The 18,309-nt window shown below is 34.1% G+C and overlaps 1 protein-coding gene across 3 annotated transcripts in view; it reads left to right on the forward strand.

The window, feature by feature from the left end:
* Window positions 1–18,309, forward strand: part of WDR27 (WD repeat domain 27) — a 145,140-nt gene that overhangs the window by 25,435 nt on the left and 101,396 nt on the right. For all 3 annotated transcript variants that reach the window (XM_009680961.2, XM_068939113.1, XM_068939114.1), the window contains 4 exons: window positions 3,140–3,261; window positions 3,854–3,987; window positions 10,842–10,939; window positions 11,093–11,214. In XM_009680961.2, the coding sequence (XP_009679256.2) occupies window positions 3,140–3,261; window positions 3,854–3,987; window positions 10,842–10,939; window positions 11,093–11,214 (476 nt within the window). The remainder of the gene's footprint in view (window positions 1–3,139; window positions 3,262–3,853; window positions 3,988–10,841; window positions 10,940–11,092; window positions 11,215–18,309) is intronic.

The following is an 18,309-nucleotide window of genomic DNA, read 5'->3' on the forward strand; positions in this document are numbered from 1 at the left end:
GATATTTTGCTTTTTCGGATATTTTTTCACATGAATTTAGTTTTTTATTCTGGCTTCATTGTTCTTGCACTGGCAATAGTTGGCTTGTATCTTTGTTTCATCTCAGGGGAAGCTGCTAGTTTCGTTGATGTTAACAGATCTTTACCTCCGTATACATGCTACATATTAAATAATACCTAAGGAATGACTTTATTTGGTACTGACATTAACAGAAGACATGAACTTTAATACGAAAAATATCGATCTAAATAGATATATTTTAAAGAAAAGAGGTTAGAATGAAGAGATTTCTAAAACTGAAGGAAAACTTTAGTTGATATAACTCTCTAAATCATAACAGAATCAGTACTTTATTAGATTTTGATACATTATTAGCTAAAGGCTTTCTCTTTCTATCAAATGAAATCTCATGATTTTGTAAGATGTATTTTAAGGTATATTGCTTAACATGCAGGGTGCAGATTCCTATGCTAATTCAGACAGAGCAGCCTAAAATACTGCAAAACTCTGCAAATGTGAATTAATTTATTATGATGAGAAGAGTAAAATGACCTGCACCAAACTTCATGCTACTACAGAGAAGCTGTTTCTGGTGCCAGTACTTAGGTGTCAAGTACTAGTTTGTCTGACTTAAAAAAAAAAGATTTATTAATCATTTAAACTGTTAATGAAACTGTTTTACTGATGTTTGGCTTTGCTCTATTAGTGTTCTTTGTCTTTTTTCTTTATGATGCACAGTATGAAAAGATTTGTAAACTACATCCTACTTCAGGCTCTTTAGTAAGCGCCAGAATGCAAGCTGCACTGTGTGTGCAGTTCTTTTCAAGAACAGCATAAATATGAAACTGTCAGATACTCTACTCTAGGGTGGTAGGAACTGCAGATCATCTGTTGTATGATTATTTAATTCACGTAGTTTTTCCTGCACAGCTCAAATTATCAGGAAATCTATCTATCTTCTGCTTGAAATGAATATCTTTATTTTTGAAGTACCATAATAAATGTATTTTCCGTTCATTAAAAACGTGATGAGTGACTCTGATTCAGAGTTTAAACCAATAGTAATGTAAAATTTCATTTTTTTTTAAGAAAAGGCAATGTACCATGTTAGTTAAAAAATTTGCAGGCAGCATAAGCTTCTGAATATATGTGATTCTTTTAAAGTACATTTTTATAATGCACCGTCACAGAGGAGTGATATAACAAAAGCAGTCGTGTTATAAGCCTAATTTATTCAGTTTTGCTAGGTGAAGAAGTGGTCAGTTAGAGTTGAAGTAGTTCTGTATTCCTCTTCAGTGTTGGCTTTTCAGTTACTTATGCCTTATTGTGAAGCGCAGGTAATGCTGGCCAGCTTTAAAAGGGTTACAGCTAGCATGGCCCTTTTGAAGAACGTCTTTCTACAAAGCCAGCTGCTGTCCTTCTCAGCGTGCTTCAGGAACGGGGAACCCTGAGTAAAGACTGTTTTGAAGCTTACTGGTGTCTTGCAAGCCAGCTGGCATCATCTTCACTCTGCTTTGGGATTGGGGGACCTGGAGTGCAGAGATTTTAAGCTTTTTGCATGGCTTTTCCAATTTTCCAAACCTCAGATTTTCCTAAAGTTTCTCATGTTTCTTCCCACTTTGGAAAATTATTTTGTATATTCTGATAAGTATTTTTTCCTTTTTTTGCCTGCTGGTAATTCAAGGTTTCCAAAAGTTTTTATGAAACCAAAGCCCCAAAATAATCCCTTTGCCTTGAAAATAAAGAGTGGCAGTGAAGTTATACTCGAAAAATTATGCTTTGTAGTGTGAAAAGAAAATAAGAGCTTATAGTAGGCATCCTGTTTCAACCATAAATCATAGTGTTTTTTATATATTTCATTATTTATTTAGCACTGATATATGTATCTATGCAATACTTTAACGTTTTTTCTGGTGAAAATGTTATAGGTCTTTTATAATTGGGATTTAAAATATCTTGCTTGTAAGCAAGATATATGTTATATAATAGATATATGTTATCACAGAAAGCCTTAACTGCCGAGATAAATTACAGGATACGCTAATCAATTTGAAACAATTTAAATATTTTATGTAAAACTTCAATTGACTAAAAAAGAGAAAATATGCACAAGAGGGCAGCATAAGCACTTTGAATGTTTTAGGTGAAATTCTTTAGATTGAAATCTGACGATCTGGACAAATAAAGAGAGTAATATGGGCCAAAGCATGTTAATTCCGTTTGGCATATTTTCTTCTTTTTTTGAACCTTTTGATGAGCATCAAAATAATTTTAGGTTATAAGTGAGTAAATTAATAATTTTAACTTCTGTATGATATTTCTGGCTATTAAAGTTTTCTCTTTGTAAGTTTCTCTTTTTTTTTTTAACTGTGTGACACCAACATACTGATCAGACAACTATCTGATTCTTTCAGAAACTTTTTGTTATTAAGAAGAGGTTAAGAGAACTTTAACCTATGATTTTTAAGCAAGTAGTTTTTTTTTTTTTTAACTTATGAGACAGTCCTGGAGAAGCTGCTGTAGTGGCAGTTTCGTTGTATTTTGACAATAGTAGGTTAGTATTAAAAATCTAATGAATAAAATAAAAAAAAGTATTGCAACTATTTGAAAGATATGAAATGGTTTCCAGAATCTATTTTTCAATATGCTAACATCAAATTTTATCACAATATAATACTCAAGTTCTCTTTTCTTTTCTTTTGAGGAATACTGTATTTTCCCTTAAAACTGTTTTTTTCTAAATTTTGTTCTTTTAAAATACGAATGTCTGTAAAAGATAGTTGTGTCCTTTACTCTTATATTTGTTATAATGTTTCACATGAACTCCCTCATAACAATGGAGGCAGTGTCATACAAATGCATGTGATTGTTCAGGTAGAATAACTTGACATTTTTCTGTCCTTATTTAAGTTTGTGAAGGTTGATTATTAACGGGAGACGTTTTTCAGCAGTTTCTGGTAGAAGAAAAAAATCAATGAAAAGTTTACTGTTACCGATTTTAATCCAGCCATTTGAAGTATACATTTAAATTGTATTTTAATATTTTATATAATTATATTAAAACAATATGTTTATTCCTGGAGAAATGTGTAAATGCAAGAAACAGGCTTTATGATATTTCCATTATTATTTTTATTAGGTCATGATGGTGCGGTTAACTCTGTTGGCTGGAGTCATGACAAGAAGTGGTTAGTTTCTGCATCAGAAGACCGAACATTAAGGATCTGGTCAGTCTGCAGTAAAGAACCTGTCCTACTTCTGGTAATGAGAAACTCATGTCAGTTGATTCACAGAGGACACTGTTTTGCATTTTAATCTACTTCCATTTTAATGGGTCTGTAGAAGGAGCATGAGGCCTTTCAGAGCTACTCAGTAGCAGTGATTCCAATTGCTACTATGATCTAGGTGGTCATCATTGACCGCAAATTAGGCTTTTTATCTTGACAAGTTATGAAAACAAAAAAACTTTTGTTGCCAAACCTAGTGGGTATGTCTGAAAGTTTTGGTTTTAATATCTGCTATATATTTTCTATTATAATTGGCTCAGCTCTGCTTGACATTATAGTCTACTCCTCAAGTCAAATGGAAGTTTAGTGTGTGAAGCTAGATCTTATTAAACTCAATTGACTGCAGATACTGTTACGCTTACTGCCAACTGATTTAAACAGAATGAAAATTTTGTCTTGAGATTAATAGGTATTGAAAATAGAAAAGACCACCGCACAGTAGGTTAACCTTTTGGCATATGGTCAGGATGAGAGATACATGGAGGCTACACCTTTGTGCTGGAAATTCAAAGAAAAAATATTCAATATGCTGGAATACATTCTTAATTATTTACTTTGAATTTCAGGGCAAAGACAAGTTCCATAAATCTGTACGCTTTGCACAGTTTTATTATATAGATACCTTTATATTGCTGTGTTGTGGAGCTGAATTTCATCTGTTAAGCTTCTCTCTTGACACAGCCAAGGACGACCTAAAACGGTGAGTGAAATTTCTCATTAACAGAGCAGTGAAAGTGCTTGTGCTATTTAATTTGTTTTTTGTTTTTGTTTTTGTTTTTGTTTTTGTTTCTTGGAAGGTGGTGATGATGGAGGGACTATTTTAACAAGAACATTAAAGACGAAAAATATAATTTGAACAAATAATAAGCGTTAATTTAAAAATATATTTTTTCTGGCATAATAGAACAGAAAAGTAACGTCAGATAATTTCTTATGGTGCTTACCTTATCGAGTGCAAATATATATATATATATTTTTTTACTATTTTACTATTTATTTTACTATTTCAGTATTCACTATTTTACTATTACAGTTACTGTTTTGCCTTTTGAGCTTTACCTTCTGCTTGCTTACACCTTAGTGTGCATTAATTTCTTAGTAACTTTTGAATAACCGTTGAAAATCCTTCTCCTATGGGAATATTTCTGAATACTTCTTCTTTCAGAAAATCCAACATAGTGTGACTGTTTTCCTCCTTGCTCTGTCAAATGGAAGTATATCACTTTCATCATTTTCACTGACTTTCTATGTTATGTTGTATCTATTTACTTCTCTTATTAACCTATCACGTTTCTGTGTTTCTTCATTATTAGGCATCCTTCATGCACTTCTTACTGACACTGTTCTGTTTATCTTTAAGTGGCTCTATCTTTCTGATTTGGAATCAGTCCTTTTATTAAATGTCTGCTCTACCTTTTCTTATCTTTTCATTTATAATTAGAGCTAAAACTGTCCTTATATCCTTTTACTAAGTTTCTCTGCTCTTCATTTGCTCTTGCTAGTTTTCAGCAATTTTTTTGTATATGAGACCCTATTAAATTCAAATATGCATATATATAAAATATATATATCCATAACATATATATATTGTGTCTAAACATATATAAAATGTTTAGACACAATATTATTTAAAAAAAACTTGAGGAGATTTTTTTTCCTTTGTCTTATCTTACCATTTTGAGTGGAAGGACAAACAGGATTAAGGTTACAACACTGAAGTCTATTAGCTGATACTGTGAATAGTGTATCAGTTCATTATATTCAGTTGTACTGGGCCGCATTCTCAAGTGGGAAAGACTGTCTTGTTTTCTTGCATGTTTGGCAACTGTTCAGAAAAACATAATAAGCACATATTAAGGCTTAGAATATATTAAGGCTTAAATGCTTTCTTGATTAGTAGTGCTTTCCTGAATTGAGGCATGGACTTGGCAGGTGGAACTTCACTGACACTTTAAATAGTCCTACAAAAAATAAAAAGAGAAAACTGCCAAGTTGCATCACCTTTGTAAGATATGCTTTTTTTAATAATAGAAGCTTCCTCCTATTTGAAAAAGTACCTAACATATTATTATGATCATCTAATCTAACTTCTGATTATGAATTGTTCAAAGTAGTGAATTAATTGTGGTTTTCAAGACCCACTCACCTGCTTGGTTTTACAGTTAACCCCCTGGCAAGCAGTTCCTTAATCTTCATTTCTGGTCAAAATCCTCAATGGAGTGGATAACTGTGGCTCTTACTTACATGATTTTAGTCATCTCTTCTCTTTGGAAGGGGAATATAGCTAATAGAGTGAAAAACTATGTGCTAAGGAGTGCAGAATTGCCTGCTTTGATTTTATAGTATATACATTACATTAGAAAGGTAAAACTAAGAATAAAATGAAAAGCAAATAATGGAATAAATACACAATCTCCTTTGGAAAGACTGATTTTTTCCCTTGACTTTCTGTTGACAGGTTCTACAGATATCTTGTTCCAAAGTGTTTACCCTGTAGAAAAGGCTACAAAGTGTACAAAGTATAGCAGGAAGCTAGGAGGCAGGAAAGGTGATTTTGATTCCAGTTATGCTTGGAATCATCCATAGCATAAGCAAATAATTGTGGGAAACTGAGGCAAGAAAATGTTTATTTCTTATCATCCTTAGCTTACAAATAAAGGCAATCCCAGTGGAACTTAGAAAAAAGAAGACAGAAATTAATATTCTGATCTTTTAGATCCCTCTTCTGCTGATTATTTTTCCATTTTAAAATTTAGTTAAAAATATTTAGTTAAAATATTTCTTTCATTCTATTTTTGGGGGCTTAGGCTTTGATAACAAATTCTTCTTGGGGGATATATATATATTGTACTAGCTTTAGATATCTCTATATTTTTATACAAATGCTTTTCTCTAGGAGGCACAGGTATCCAGTAACTGGAAGAACATGCATACTGCACTTACTGTTGCAGAAGACTTGCCTGAACTAGCTGGAAGGTAGTTAGTTCAGATACTACAACTTGGTGTAATTGTAGAACCCATCCAAGGAGTTCTGCAAGGTCTTCGGCACTGAGCTTATACTTTGGTTTGTGTTGCTCCTACTAGTTTTTTGGAAGTATGTGTTCTGCTAGTTTAAAGCTCTTCAAGTATCTACATAGGGTTGTGCTTATGGCAGTATTTTTGTCATACTCTCAGTATTCCTTGATGGATCAACAACAACTCAAAAACATGCCATTAGACTCTCTGAAATACTAATATAATGCCAAAAGACCACATGTGTAATTGTAGACATTACAACAGATCTTCAACCAAGTCTGAAGCTTGGTTATATTAAAAAAAAGGTATTAACAAAAAGTTAATTTGCTTTGACATTTTCTTGTGGCTTCCCTCCAGTTTGTTTCCCAGCATTTCTTTCTTTTATGAAACACTGCATCATTCCTTTTGTTTCTCACAACTCTTTCATTCTGCATTCTGAGTCAAGTTTGGAAGAATACTTGAATGGAACTGATTCAAGAAGATGCTAGATTGAACGAAAAAGAATGCTTTATTCCCTTAATTAGAAGAGCATGGCAAAGCAGTCTGGTTAACCAATGAATTGTCACTGTATTTCAGAGGTGAAAACAATACAATGACAATATCAGTACTTCTCTGTGCAGAGTTTTCAAAGAGCTCTCCATAAGTATAAATTAGCTAAATGTCACAACAACTTAAAGAAATGGTTAAATGTTGGTTCCTTTTCAAATGTGGAGTTGAGAAGTGGAAATAAGAAAAAAAATGTTATTTTCAAATGTTTGAACTTCAATATTTGTTGCAGTTCTGGCAATAGAATCCAGATCTCCTGACTCCTGAGCCTGTGATTAATCTCAAAATGATTCACTCTCTAAACAATTTTCTTTACATTCTTCAGAATTACTAACTATTAAATTTCCACTGTTTTCATCAGCAGTTGCACATGCAGATATGAAATATAACTGTTTGCTACTAATTTTTTTTCCCCTCCAGTTCTTAATTACCTTTAAATCACATCAGAATTTGAGGACGACAAAACATCCATGGATTTTTATGCCATTTTTATAGTCAGCTTGATGTTTTGTTTTAAAGATCAGAATGAGCAATATGAAAGGAGTTTAAAATGGAGAAGCAGTGCTTTAGGAACAGAAACATTACCTTTTAAAGCCATTATGTTTAGCAACACGTTGTAATAATTATACACACGTACAGTATGGGAAATAGTGCTAAAATGTCTACTCTGATGAAATGTGAATCTATACCAACACATGTTATAGGTGGATAATGAAGAGACCATGGTTAGCAGGCTTAAAATTTAGTGCGCTAAATAGGAGACTGTTCATTGCAGGTACTTCCAAAGCATTAATGTTTACACAATCGTTATTTTAATGTAAACCACTTAAGCCAATTTAAACTTCAGAAGTAAATGGACTCCACAGGCCTGATTCAGCGTTATGATACTAAGAATATTGTAAGCTTGTTTCCTGTGGCCTTTCGCTATTCGTTCAAAAAGCTTAAACACACTTTTTTTTTAAAATCAGAAACAGAATGAGAACTAGGTGAGAAGTACCTAAATCATAAGATGAATTCTAACAATGTTAGAAACAGTTACCATCTCTAAATGCTTTAAATTTGCCCATGCATTTCCTTTGTTATTTCTAAGATTCATTGCACTGAGTCAGTGAATGAAATCCATCCTCCTCCATAGTGTAGGAGATAATATTTTGCAGTTATGACAAATTCCAAACCTTCTAGAAAATAGAAAATTTTTTTTTTCCCTTTTGTGTAACTAATTTTCTTACTTTACTGAGCTCAGGGCTGTATCTGTAAAGGTATAATGGAATTGTTGCTCAAGATAAATTTTTACAGCACATATAAAAATCTTTTTCATAGCCTGAAACCTCATGATTTTTTATGCTGATGGTGTTTGGATGGTGTTTGGTCTATCCCTTAGTTTTAGCTTTGATGTTGCATGCTGCATGCTGTTTTCCTTAAAACTTCAAATGTCAGATTTACATCAAGCTGTATTTTTTTCCTTGGGTCCCTATTCTTCTTGTGTATTTATCATAGACATATATTCTGCAAGTTTTCTTGTCTGTCATGAAAATGTTACTACTTTATCTCTGGGTCTTCAGAAAGATTCTTTCAGTGAAGGACTTCAAACCTCCTAGAAAGTAGACATATCAGCCACTGCAATCATTGCAGGAAATGTTCGTATCTTAGAATCCAATTTTACCTATTGTTTCTGAAGGTATATCAGTCTCCTGAAAATAACTATGTACTGTAAATGTATTCTCCCAAAATGATTACATGCCCAAAACATGGGCTTTGCAGATTAGTTGTTTAGCAGTCATGGTAGCAGAATTATAATTGAAGACATTAAAGGGAGGCAGAAGTGTAGTTTTGAATATGTGAAGACAAATGTGGTTTTATTTGGATACCCGATATATAGGATTGTGACCTGAGATTACATGCTATGCATAGAATTGGAGATCTGGGAAGGTCTGGGATAGAACTAGTGGTAAGATTCTTTTCAGCCATTTTTTTGTCCCAATTACAAGAATTGCCATGGCTTGAGGAGATATTTGTCTAATTCAGACAATTTTAGGGCCTGTTTATATTATAATAGCCTCCCCAGTTGACTGGAGAGCTGGAATTTGGCCTATTCATGCTTCCCACTCTTGATCCTCATCTGTGACACATTTTTTAGGGCTTGTCATAGTGTTTTGTAATCGTTGAAAACAACTTCCTAACTGTCTTTCACAGTGCATTTGTATTGGAAATCCTGCAAGAAGGGAATTAGTTCTGCTAGAGGCAAACTGCAAAATTTATCTCTGGAAACTGGCCTGACATGGGATAGAGTTCTTTATCCTTATTGTATTTATTTTCAGAATTCATTTCATGAATTCATGGAAAAATAAAATCTTTTTTATTTCCTTTGGAAGATTTCTTACCTTCTTCATTATTATCTCCTTTGTCTTGCTTACAAAGCAACCCCTATTATATGCATAGAAATGAGTTCGTGTCGGTGATCTGCAGGGAAAACATTAACAGTTATGGTTAAATGTGCTTTCTGACTGATAGCTGTAATTTCTTTCAACAGTCTAAAAACCTTTCTCTTTATGTGCTCTTTGCGATTTTACCTTGATAATCTATTCTTACATATTACAAATGAATGATATTTAAGCTTTCATATTGGGTCTGTTTAAAGTATGTAATACCTTCTTTCCACAATGTGAGATTATCTACTTCTTTATGTTGCCTCTTTATTCTTAGTTTATGCAGGTGTTATTAGAACAATGAAAGGTTAGCAAAAGTTTGTTATATAAACTGTAACCTCTAATACGTAAGAACATTCTTCTTACCAATGTATACAGTGTCCAGCTCAGTGAGTCCACTGTACCTGGCTTAACTTTAGCTGACTTACACTTTGAATTGAATGTGTCTGGTAAATATGTGGTAAAAACTTTCTGTCCAAAAAGTAGAAGATCTTAAATAGACTAAAATTCCTCATTTTTGAAACTGTTGGCAGTGATGGAAAGGAACGATAATTACTCTGATAATAGTGCATCATATATATATCTATTTTGTTTTTAGAAATATGTGCTAAAATAGTAGGATACTACTTACAGTTATATTGGGATTATTTTAATGTTTGGAAGTGTCTGCATTTAATGTACAATGTAGAAATTTTGAGGTTATTAACGACTCTGTTTATATTCCTTTGATCATTTCTGCTAAGGAAACCATACTCTTCTTGTCCAACATACACATATACTTCACATAGTCTTATAAGCCATTTAAGCTTATCCTAAATTATATTAATACTTATTGGTCAGATTTGGCTTGAGTCAAAACATTGAACTTGGAGAGAGTTTTTCTTTTGACTTCCATGGGTTTAAGATCATGTCCTTATTGTTTGTGCTGTTATATCTCAGTAAATAGAAGGATCAAATCAGACTGAATCACAAACACGGTTCTGCATTGTGTGATACAAATAAGTTTAAAGCCATTCTGAAAGCTTTTTTGTAGGTTTGGAGTATCTACAACATGTCCATGGAGCTGGCAGATATGCCACAGAACCTAGGGGAGTTTAGTGCAAGCTGAGAGGCCTAATTGCTCAGTAGTGTGTGATCAGCCCCTTGTTCCATTCCCACCTAAGTGGAAATTATTCTTTCCTCACTATTTTCTGCTCATTATCTTTCTTCATTCTCCTCTAATCAGCACATGACATGCTGTGCTAAAATCAGTGGTATTTCTATTTTTTGATCATAGGTACTTTAAAAATTTCTTTCTGTCCAACTTTTTCAAGATGCAGGCAGGATTATTTGAGTGTTTTATGGTGATAGAAGATCTGTCTTATATATATGAATATCCCATTTCTTTTCATCTGAATGAGTTCTTACCAGTTTTTTTATAGAGTTCAGCAACAAATCAAAATGTCTATGGCTTTAATTTCTAATAAGAAAAAATTTCAGTTTGCTTAATGATCCCAATGTGCATTTACTGATGATTACAAATTGTAACTTATTATTAACACTAGCATTCATTTGATATTTTTTGCAGATATAAACAGAGAAGTGTTTGCAAATTGATACAGAAATTTCCCATGGCTTCCACAATGGAGATCACCAGCCTTTCAACAGTAAATGATTTCTACTCCTGTATCCTATGGCAAATTAAATAGGATTGTAAGTTTTTTGATGCTGCTCATAGAACACTAAGCACAAAAGAGACCTATATATTTGTCTTTCTTTATATCTATATTCTCCCTGTTCCTTTAGATCAGTTTTACTTTAACGCAGAGAACTTTACAGATATTGTACTTACAGCTGGTAGCAACCGAGCACTGGAAGTTTTTGACCTCAATGCAGGCTGCAGCACAGCAGTAATACCAGCGGTTCATTCTAGATCAGTCCATCAGATCTGCCAAAATAAGGTATATATTTTACTGAATATTTATAGCACCACTATGACTCTGACTATCAACAAAGGAACTGCAGACTTAAGATGTAATTGTCACTAATCAATAGAGTTTATATGTTGGGGAGGATGGACAAAGTCATAAGTTTGTGTGATAAAGGCACCTTTCCAGACAAGATCTCAGTATTTCTCTAGTGGAAAGCAGGGAGCAGTGAGAACTGACTGAACAGCTCTGTCATTAGGGCAGTATAGATTATTCTTTGTCTTACTTGGGCCGGACTGTAATATTACAGTCCGGAAAGAAATATTAATTGCAACCATTTAAAATATTTGTGATAACCTAGTCATTTTTAGAGCTGTTAACACTTCTCTTATTTTTCGACTTGCATTTTTTAACAACCTTTTTAGTAACAGAAATAATTTTCCACATTGATTTGCTGCAGTATTAATGTAGATGCTAGGTAACATTTATAGTAAATTCTGAGAACGCAAAAAATGTTATGACCAAGAGGAAACGGATCTAACGGTTAGTTCTTGCATGGGGAAATGAAGACAATTTTAAAATACTCATGATTTTTCTAGGCTATTCTAGCATTCCTCTGTGTTACTTTACCTGGAGCTGAAATTGTTATCTATTATTATAGAGTATATTTCTTACCTCAGAGACTAAGTGTTCTTCCAATTTTCTGCTCCTAACATGGGAAAGAGGGCTGAGTTAGACTTTTGGCTTTGATCATTTGTGTATTAACTGATATCCTCAGTCTTCTGTCAATGAAAAGTAAAAAATTAACTAAAAAAATCTTTTCTGTAATAGCAAATGGCTATTTTCAGAGCTAATTGCCATCGCCCAAAGTTGTCCTCTGCAGTGTAACTGCACTATATGTAGATCAGCAAGGGAATTTCTTACAAGTAGAGGTGACCACAAACTCCTCATCTGTGCAAGCTGAAAAAGAAAGTGAGATTAAGGGTCTTGTTCAATTTCTTGACCCTAGAGATGAGGTGAGAAAAGAATAACGTGGAAGTGAGAACAGTGATAGTTTTAATCAGTCTATTATCTGACTAGAATTTTGTTGTTCTTCTGAAGATACTGTCAAACTTCTTTCTTCTGCTATGAAAATTACTTTCTTCCATTTTGGTTTCAGTAGGGTAAAGTAGTCAGGGGTTAGACAGTATATCTAGCTATCGGTTGGCTTCATGGGAATAAGAGCTGGGAACAGGCTTTTCAGAGGTGCTGAAAAAATACTGAGGTATTACGCTAGTACTCAAAGTATGTGGTTATTTTCTTCCTTCAATTTTCTCTCTCCTTTCTTTTTTGAAGTACTTTTTGGCAGTGGAAGCATATCTCATGTAAATGCTCTCAAATTGTTTATTGCATTATTTCAGAATGTTTCTTGACACCAAAATCTGGAGTAGTTGATTTACCCAGCAATACTAGTAGTTCTGTCCAGACTACAGAAGAGTTTACTGAGGTACTTCTTGATTGACTGTAGACACTCTGCATTAGGCCTAAAAATGTGCAGTTCAAGGTGATGATAATTTTTAGTATGCACAGAGCATGTAGCTTGACATTGCTTTAGGATTCTATTTATCATTTACTTTGATGGACAAGGACTTTCTGATTTTTCTTAGATAAAAGTGTTCTAGATTTTTTTCAGTATGTCTCTTTGAAGTTTTAACTCTCTCATTAATAATAAGTTTCATTAAACTTGTAATTGTAGTAATCATAAAGAATAATGCAGGTTTCTTCATTTGATACATTTTTAAAGGTTCCAATCATCAGGCTGTAAAAATCCGATCTTATATAGTGTTGTATGTCTTATGAACAACACCTAAGAAACCTGAAGCAGGCATAAAGAATGTGTCATGGTAATAGTTTGCAAATGTGTTTTCTTCATTTTTTTTAAATATAGTATGAACTAAATAAAAACATTTGAAATTAATGTGGCATTTAATTCTGTGGGTTAAGTTTAGTACTTATTCATTCTGGATGCTCAACTCATGCATTTGCCAGTGTTACCAGTTACAGGTAAAAAACAATTTTTAAGAATTCCTATCTGGTGTGATTTTACAGCAATGCTTATAGAATTTGGGATCGTTACAGTTTAAATGTAATTTACATAGTGGAAAATAGCTTGTCAGCAATTCCATTACAATAGCTCCAAGCCGTTTTCTGGAATTTTTAATGCAGCTATAAAAATTCATTTTGGGCTAAACTTGGTCTGAAATAGTCTGGCAAATTTTTGTTAATTTTTGACTTTATTTAAATAAATTCAGCTGTTTAAATGCAAAATGGCTTTTTTTCCAGTCATATAAACCACAATTTTTAAGTGAGCTTTTCACAGGCAGTTGTTTAATAATACATTTTACTACTTTTTCAACTTTATAGTATCTAAAAATGGCATAGGATCGTATTATCCTTTCAAGTTTTTTACAAAGTGAATTCAAATCACATAAATCCTGTTAGAAAGTGACAGGAGGTGTCAACTCAAAGGACAGTATGTCCATGTTGCGTCATTCCTAGGAACTTAATTATTTTTGTCATAATTACATATCTAGCTCTCTTGACTTTGTGATAGATCAGAATTCCTCATTCTGTGAAGTAAGATTTTGCACCTTTACCTCTCCTGTTAAAGAATTAGGCAGTTGTTTTACTTTTAGATCGGCAGTACTCTGTCTATCAGCCAGACCTGACAAATAGTCAGATCTGGGAGATCTGACTGAATCTGGAGACTGACAATTTCTCTTTTTTTTGGTACACCGTTGTACCAACCGTGTGCAATGACAAAACAGCCTTAAACCAAGCATTTTTTTTTCTTTTTCAAGAGCAAAGCTTTTAGAAAGAAAACTGTGCATACACATCTATGTATTACCTGAAATTTTCAGTGTGATGGAAACCTGGGCTATTTATTTACATTTTTAAGTGCTTGGGTGTTTCAGTTGTGTCCCTAAACATTTATGTCTCCTGTTGAGAAAGGGTCTATTTAAACTGTACTATAGTTCTTTTGTCTGTCCATATTCACTGAAGCTAACCCTTCTAATCACAGTCAGTCCTTTAGGCATAGGAAGAGGTTGAAAGCAAGTCATTTGAGAAAATTACTATACCATAATACTGCAATAAAAGCAGGGCCTTTGAGAATAGTATTATGCCATAATACTGTAATAATTTTCAATGTGTGATTGTATACTTGAAGGTTGAATGATCTTGAACCATTCTTCTCCTTTCAGCCTTCTTTTCAGTCCTCTTGACATTGAGTTAACATGTCATGCCGGGTATGGCATGATAGAAATAATACACTATGCCATATTCTAAGGGCTCACGGGTAAAAATCATCAGGGAGAAATCATGGATTCATAGTCTTAGACAAATACCACTGAAAGAAAAAAACAGGGAAAGGTGTTGTGCTATTGCCCGGATATTAGTGTGGATTTACCTTTCCTCTTGACAGCTTCTTTACAGATGACTGTTTTTTGAGGGCACTCAGTTTTACAGACGTCTGTGTATCTCAGCATTTGGAGATAACTGGCTGATCGCTCTAGAGGCATCCAGTTATGGTAGCCATTCTACAGTGGGTGATTTTTCCAAATTTCATGAATTCTGGAGAGAGTTTTCCTGTGAAGTCATAATTCGGACTTCAAGTATTTAATTTAGAAAAGTATATAATATCCATGGAGAGTTCTTTCGTTTATGCTTTTAGTGCTTGAAGCCAAATTAAAGAAAGTCAATTGCAATTATATCTATACAAAATGAGTTATAGCTGATAGATTTTGAGTTGTAGTTGATAGGTATATTCTTACTTCTTATGTGAGTCTTATGTAGGGTGGGTATTTAGGTTAGTCTTCTTATGCAAGTTTTATGTAAATGTTCTCTCCTTTCTAAAGTTGAATCTGAAATAATCTTATTTATTCTGAAACTTCAGAAACAAAATCTATTTCCTCAGTAGTATAGGTCTTTTTGCAACAGAATTAGATGACTTAAAAACATTCATCTTTGGTCTTTTCTGTTACTTGAAGATTGATTTGAAAGTTTGGTGGTCTTACGATAGAAAACATGCTGGGATATCTATTGTGTTAGGTCTTGTTGTGTGTGGCCCTTATCTCCCATTTGAAAAGTAAACTGTTCCTTAATGCTACTTTTATATAACTCTTTGTGGGTTTTCCTGAGAGATGTGAACTGGTAAAACACTTAAAATTTTGCTAGTTATTTCAGTACTATTTTTAACATAAATAGTCTTGGAGTTCTGACTTTTTCTTTTGCTCAGTCAGCTGAGTGGCTTTTGATTATTTAAGCGAGAGAAACTTTAAAGCAGTGGACAAGTATTCACTTGGGAGAAAACCTAGAGGCATGTGGCAAAGAAAACGGAGCATTCTTAAGGAGACTTGTAGATCAAGGTTCTCAATTATTTTTTCAGCTATATAAAATTAAGAGTTTAACGTAAATAAATCCACAGGAAGATTATGCTAATCAATTATTTTGTTATGGTTGTATAATTTAAAACTGTTAGAGTAAATGTAAATCAATGCATTAAGATAATATGCTAAAATATTTTATTTACTTGCCAAAATATGCAGAATGCTAGATGTAAATTATGTCTTGCTTAGAGTGTAAAACATGTTGGAGTGTCAGGTTGTCACTACCTTAACTAGTGGGGTAGTTCAGTAGAAGCAGATCTGTGGAGTGAAACAGTTGATGCCGAGGAGCCAGTGCCCACCCAATAAAATTTATGGAAGCTTTGCTTTGGACTAGCCGTAGCTTGGCCTTGTGGACTGAATGCTCGTTAGTGATTGCAGTGCGTTAGGTATACTCTTCTGGTTTAAGTTCATGCTGAAATAAAGCAGTTCCTGTACTCCGAGACTGCTTAGTGGTGCAAACTAAACAGTAGTATCTGGAGATGATCAGGAGATTTGTTCAGTTAAAAAAAAATTTAGAAGGTCAAAACACTAATGAAGGAAAGGGCCAATTAAGTGTGGGAGAAACCTTTTAAGAGATTAACTATTATATACATAGAATATTCTAGAATCATAAAGTAGCAGCATAGCTTTCAGTTATTGCTGGTTTTGGACAGCAATAGCTGTAAGCAAGTATGTACAACTTGCGATGTAATAACTTTGATTTTAAATTGTTCTTGAGTGTCTTCTGGAGATCGTTTGCAAGAATTGGCAATGCGTGAGGTTTATCTCAGCCTGTAAAAAACTTGATTGAGCTTATTTTATCATTTAGAATATGCCTTCTTTACGGCAGATGTTGCCTGATATGTAGTAGAACGGTATTCTGAATCTTTATCCAGAACAGTTTAGCAGGAAATGTTGTGAGAATTGTTGTTAAGGTTTGCCTGTACTGGCTGTTATAAGGTATATTTCTTAGAAGATGGTGGGGTGCTAATTTTTACTTGGTGGAGCCCATTTTTAATGCAAGTCTGTGAATCCTGGTTCCTTCTAGAATTTTAGTACTCTAAAAATGGAAATATAGTTAGAAAATATTAAGTATTGCTATGTCTGCATAACTGACTCATCCAGAAGGATAGACTGGAAGCAAAAGTTAGATGGACTTGTTTTATCACTTGTACATATGTATGACCTACTTCAAAATTGGTGTGTCTGTGAAGATTTTTGCAGATTATGTGTATGGCACTACAGAAATTTAGAATACAGTTTAGGGAAATGTTCAAATGAATGTTCAGATATTTAAGTGTCAGACTTCAGCTGATTGTAAGAATTGGTTGCCTTACTCTCTTTCCTAATTTTGAAAGTCTCCCTCTGGGGCCTGCTAAATAAAGTTAACACAGAGGTTTTCTGTCCCTCAAGAATCGAGAAATCCTCATTGTCATTGTTTTGCTTATCAAAATCCACTAATTCCAGTGAAGCCAGAGTATAAATCATTACAGTTACTCTTGCACTGGCTAAAACCATTAAGGTCACACACACACACACACACACACACACACACACTCCTGGATTCTTTAATGACCATTAGGTGGTCAGAAACATCATTTTAAGCTTACTAAAGTATAGCACATCCTGTGTTAGTGGCACTTACTGCTGTGATGAGGCATTGATTCATATGCTGAAGATGATGAATCACCCTACTGAATCATTACTTGCTGCAACGTATCTTTCTTTAATAGGAATCCATTGAATCTTTCTGATTGTTATTAGGTTGTAAAATCACAGGGTAGCGTTGACTGAGATATTAAATCTGCATAGGTACAGTTGATGGAGTCTTGTCCTTTATCTGAAAGGTGAATTATGCGAAGTAATCTCTACTCTTGTTAACAGTTTATTTGTGAAATATTGCAGATGAACATCGAGTACATACACCTACATTATATGTACGTGGAACATGACGTGAAATCTTTAATATTGCAGGCTAGCAAATTGCTGTAGTTGTTCCTAATTGGTAAGCTGTTTTTCAGGTGAGGCATGAGCCTCCTTAGTGGTGGTGAGTGTCTCCATTCCTACTGATTTTTCTTCTTAGCTGGAGAAGAAAGTGGTGGCAGCAACTAGATGGGGCTTCCAACTTGTCTTCTGTCTTGTCATTGTTCTCCTTGCCTCACTGGAGAACTCGGTGATGGCTGTGCTGCCTTGAGCTTCCTGCCAGTTTGCCACAGCTCTGGAATAGCTCGTGACTGAAGCCTGCTTCTCTGATCCCATGTCACTTCAGCAGTTTATATCTCCAAACTCATTTCATCAAGTAAAGGTAGACTGTAACTCTTTATATCATTCCAAGTGCTCTGACTGTGCAGCTATCAGTCTTCTCATCTCCAGCTCCTACAACCTCTTTTCTTTCTCCTTCTTAATTCCCTCAGCCTAGTATCATTCTCCTTGTTGTTTTCAGCACTGTTCCAGTCATCCACAACGATGTGGATGACTGTTCCTCCTTCTGCCATGATTCTATCCCACTCACCTCCTTGAATCTCAGTGTCTTGCAAGGGTTCAGAGGAGACAGCTGCAAGATCTGGAAGAGACTGGATTTGAGGAGGTAATGGGTATGAACAGAGGGAGGAAGAGGACGCAAGGGAAAGAGAGCAGCTTCAGAAAGGCTCACTTCCAGAAGGTTGGGAACTGTTGCTTTGGTATGAAAAATAATTCTAAACATCTTTAAAATAAATGCATT

Source organism: Struthio camelus, chromosome 3 (genome assembly GCF_040807025.1).
Source record: "Struthio camelus isolate bStrCam1 chromosome 3, bStrCam1.hap1, whole genome shotgun sequence".
In the NCBI taxonomy this organism is placed as follows: domain Eukaryota; kingdom Metazoa; phylum Chordata; class Aves; order Struthioniformes; family Struthionidae; genus Struthio; species Struthio camelus.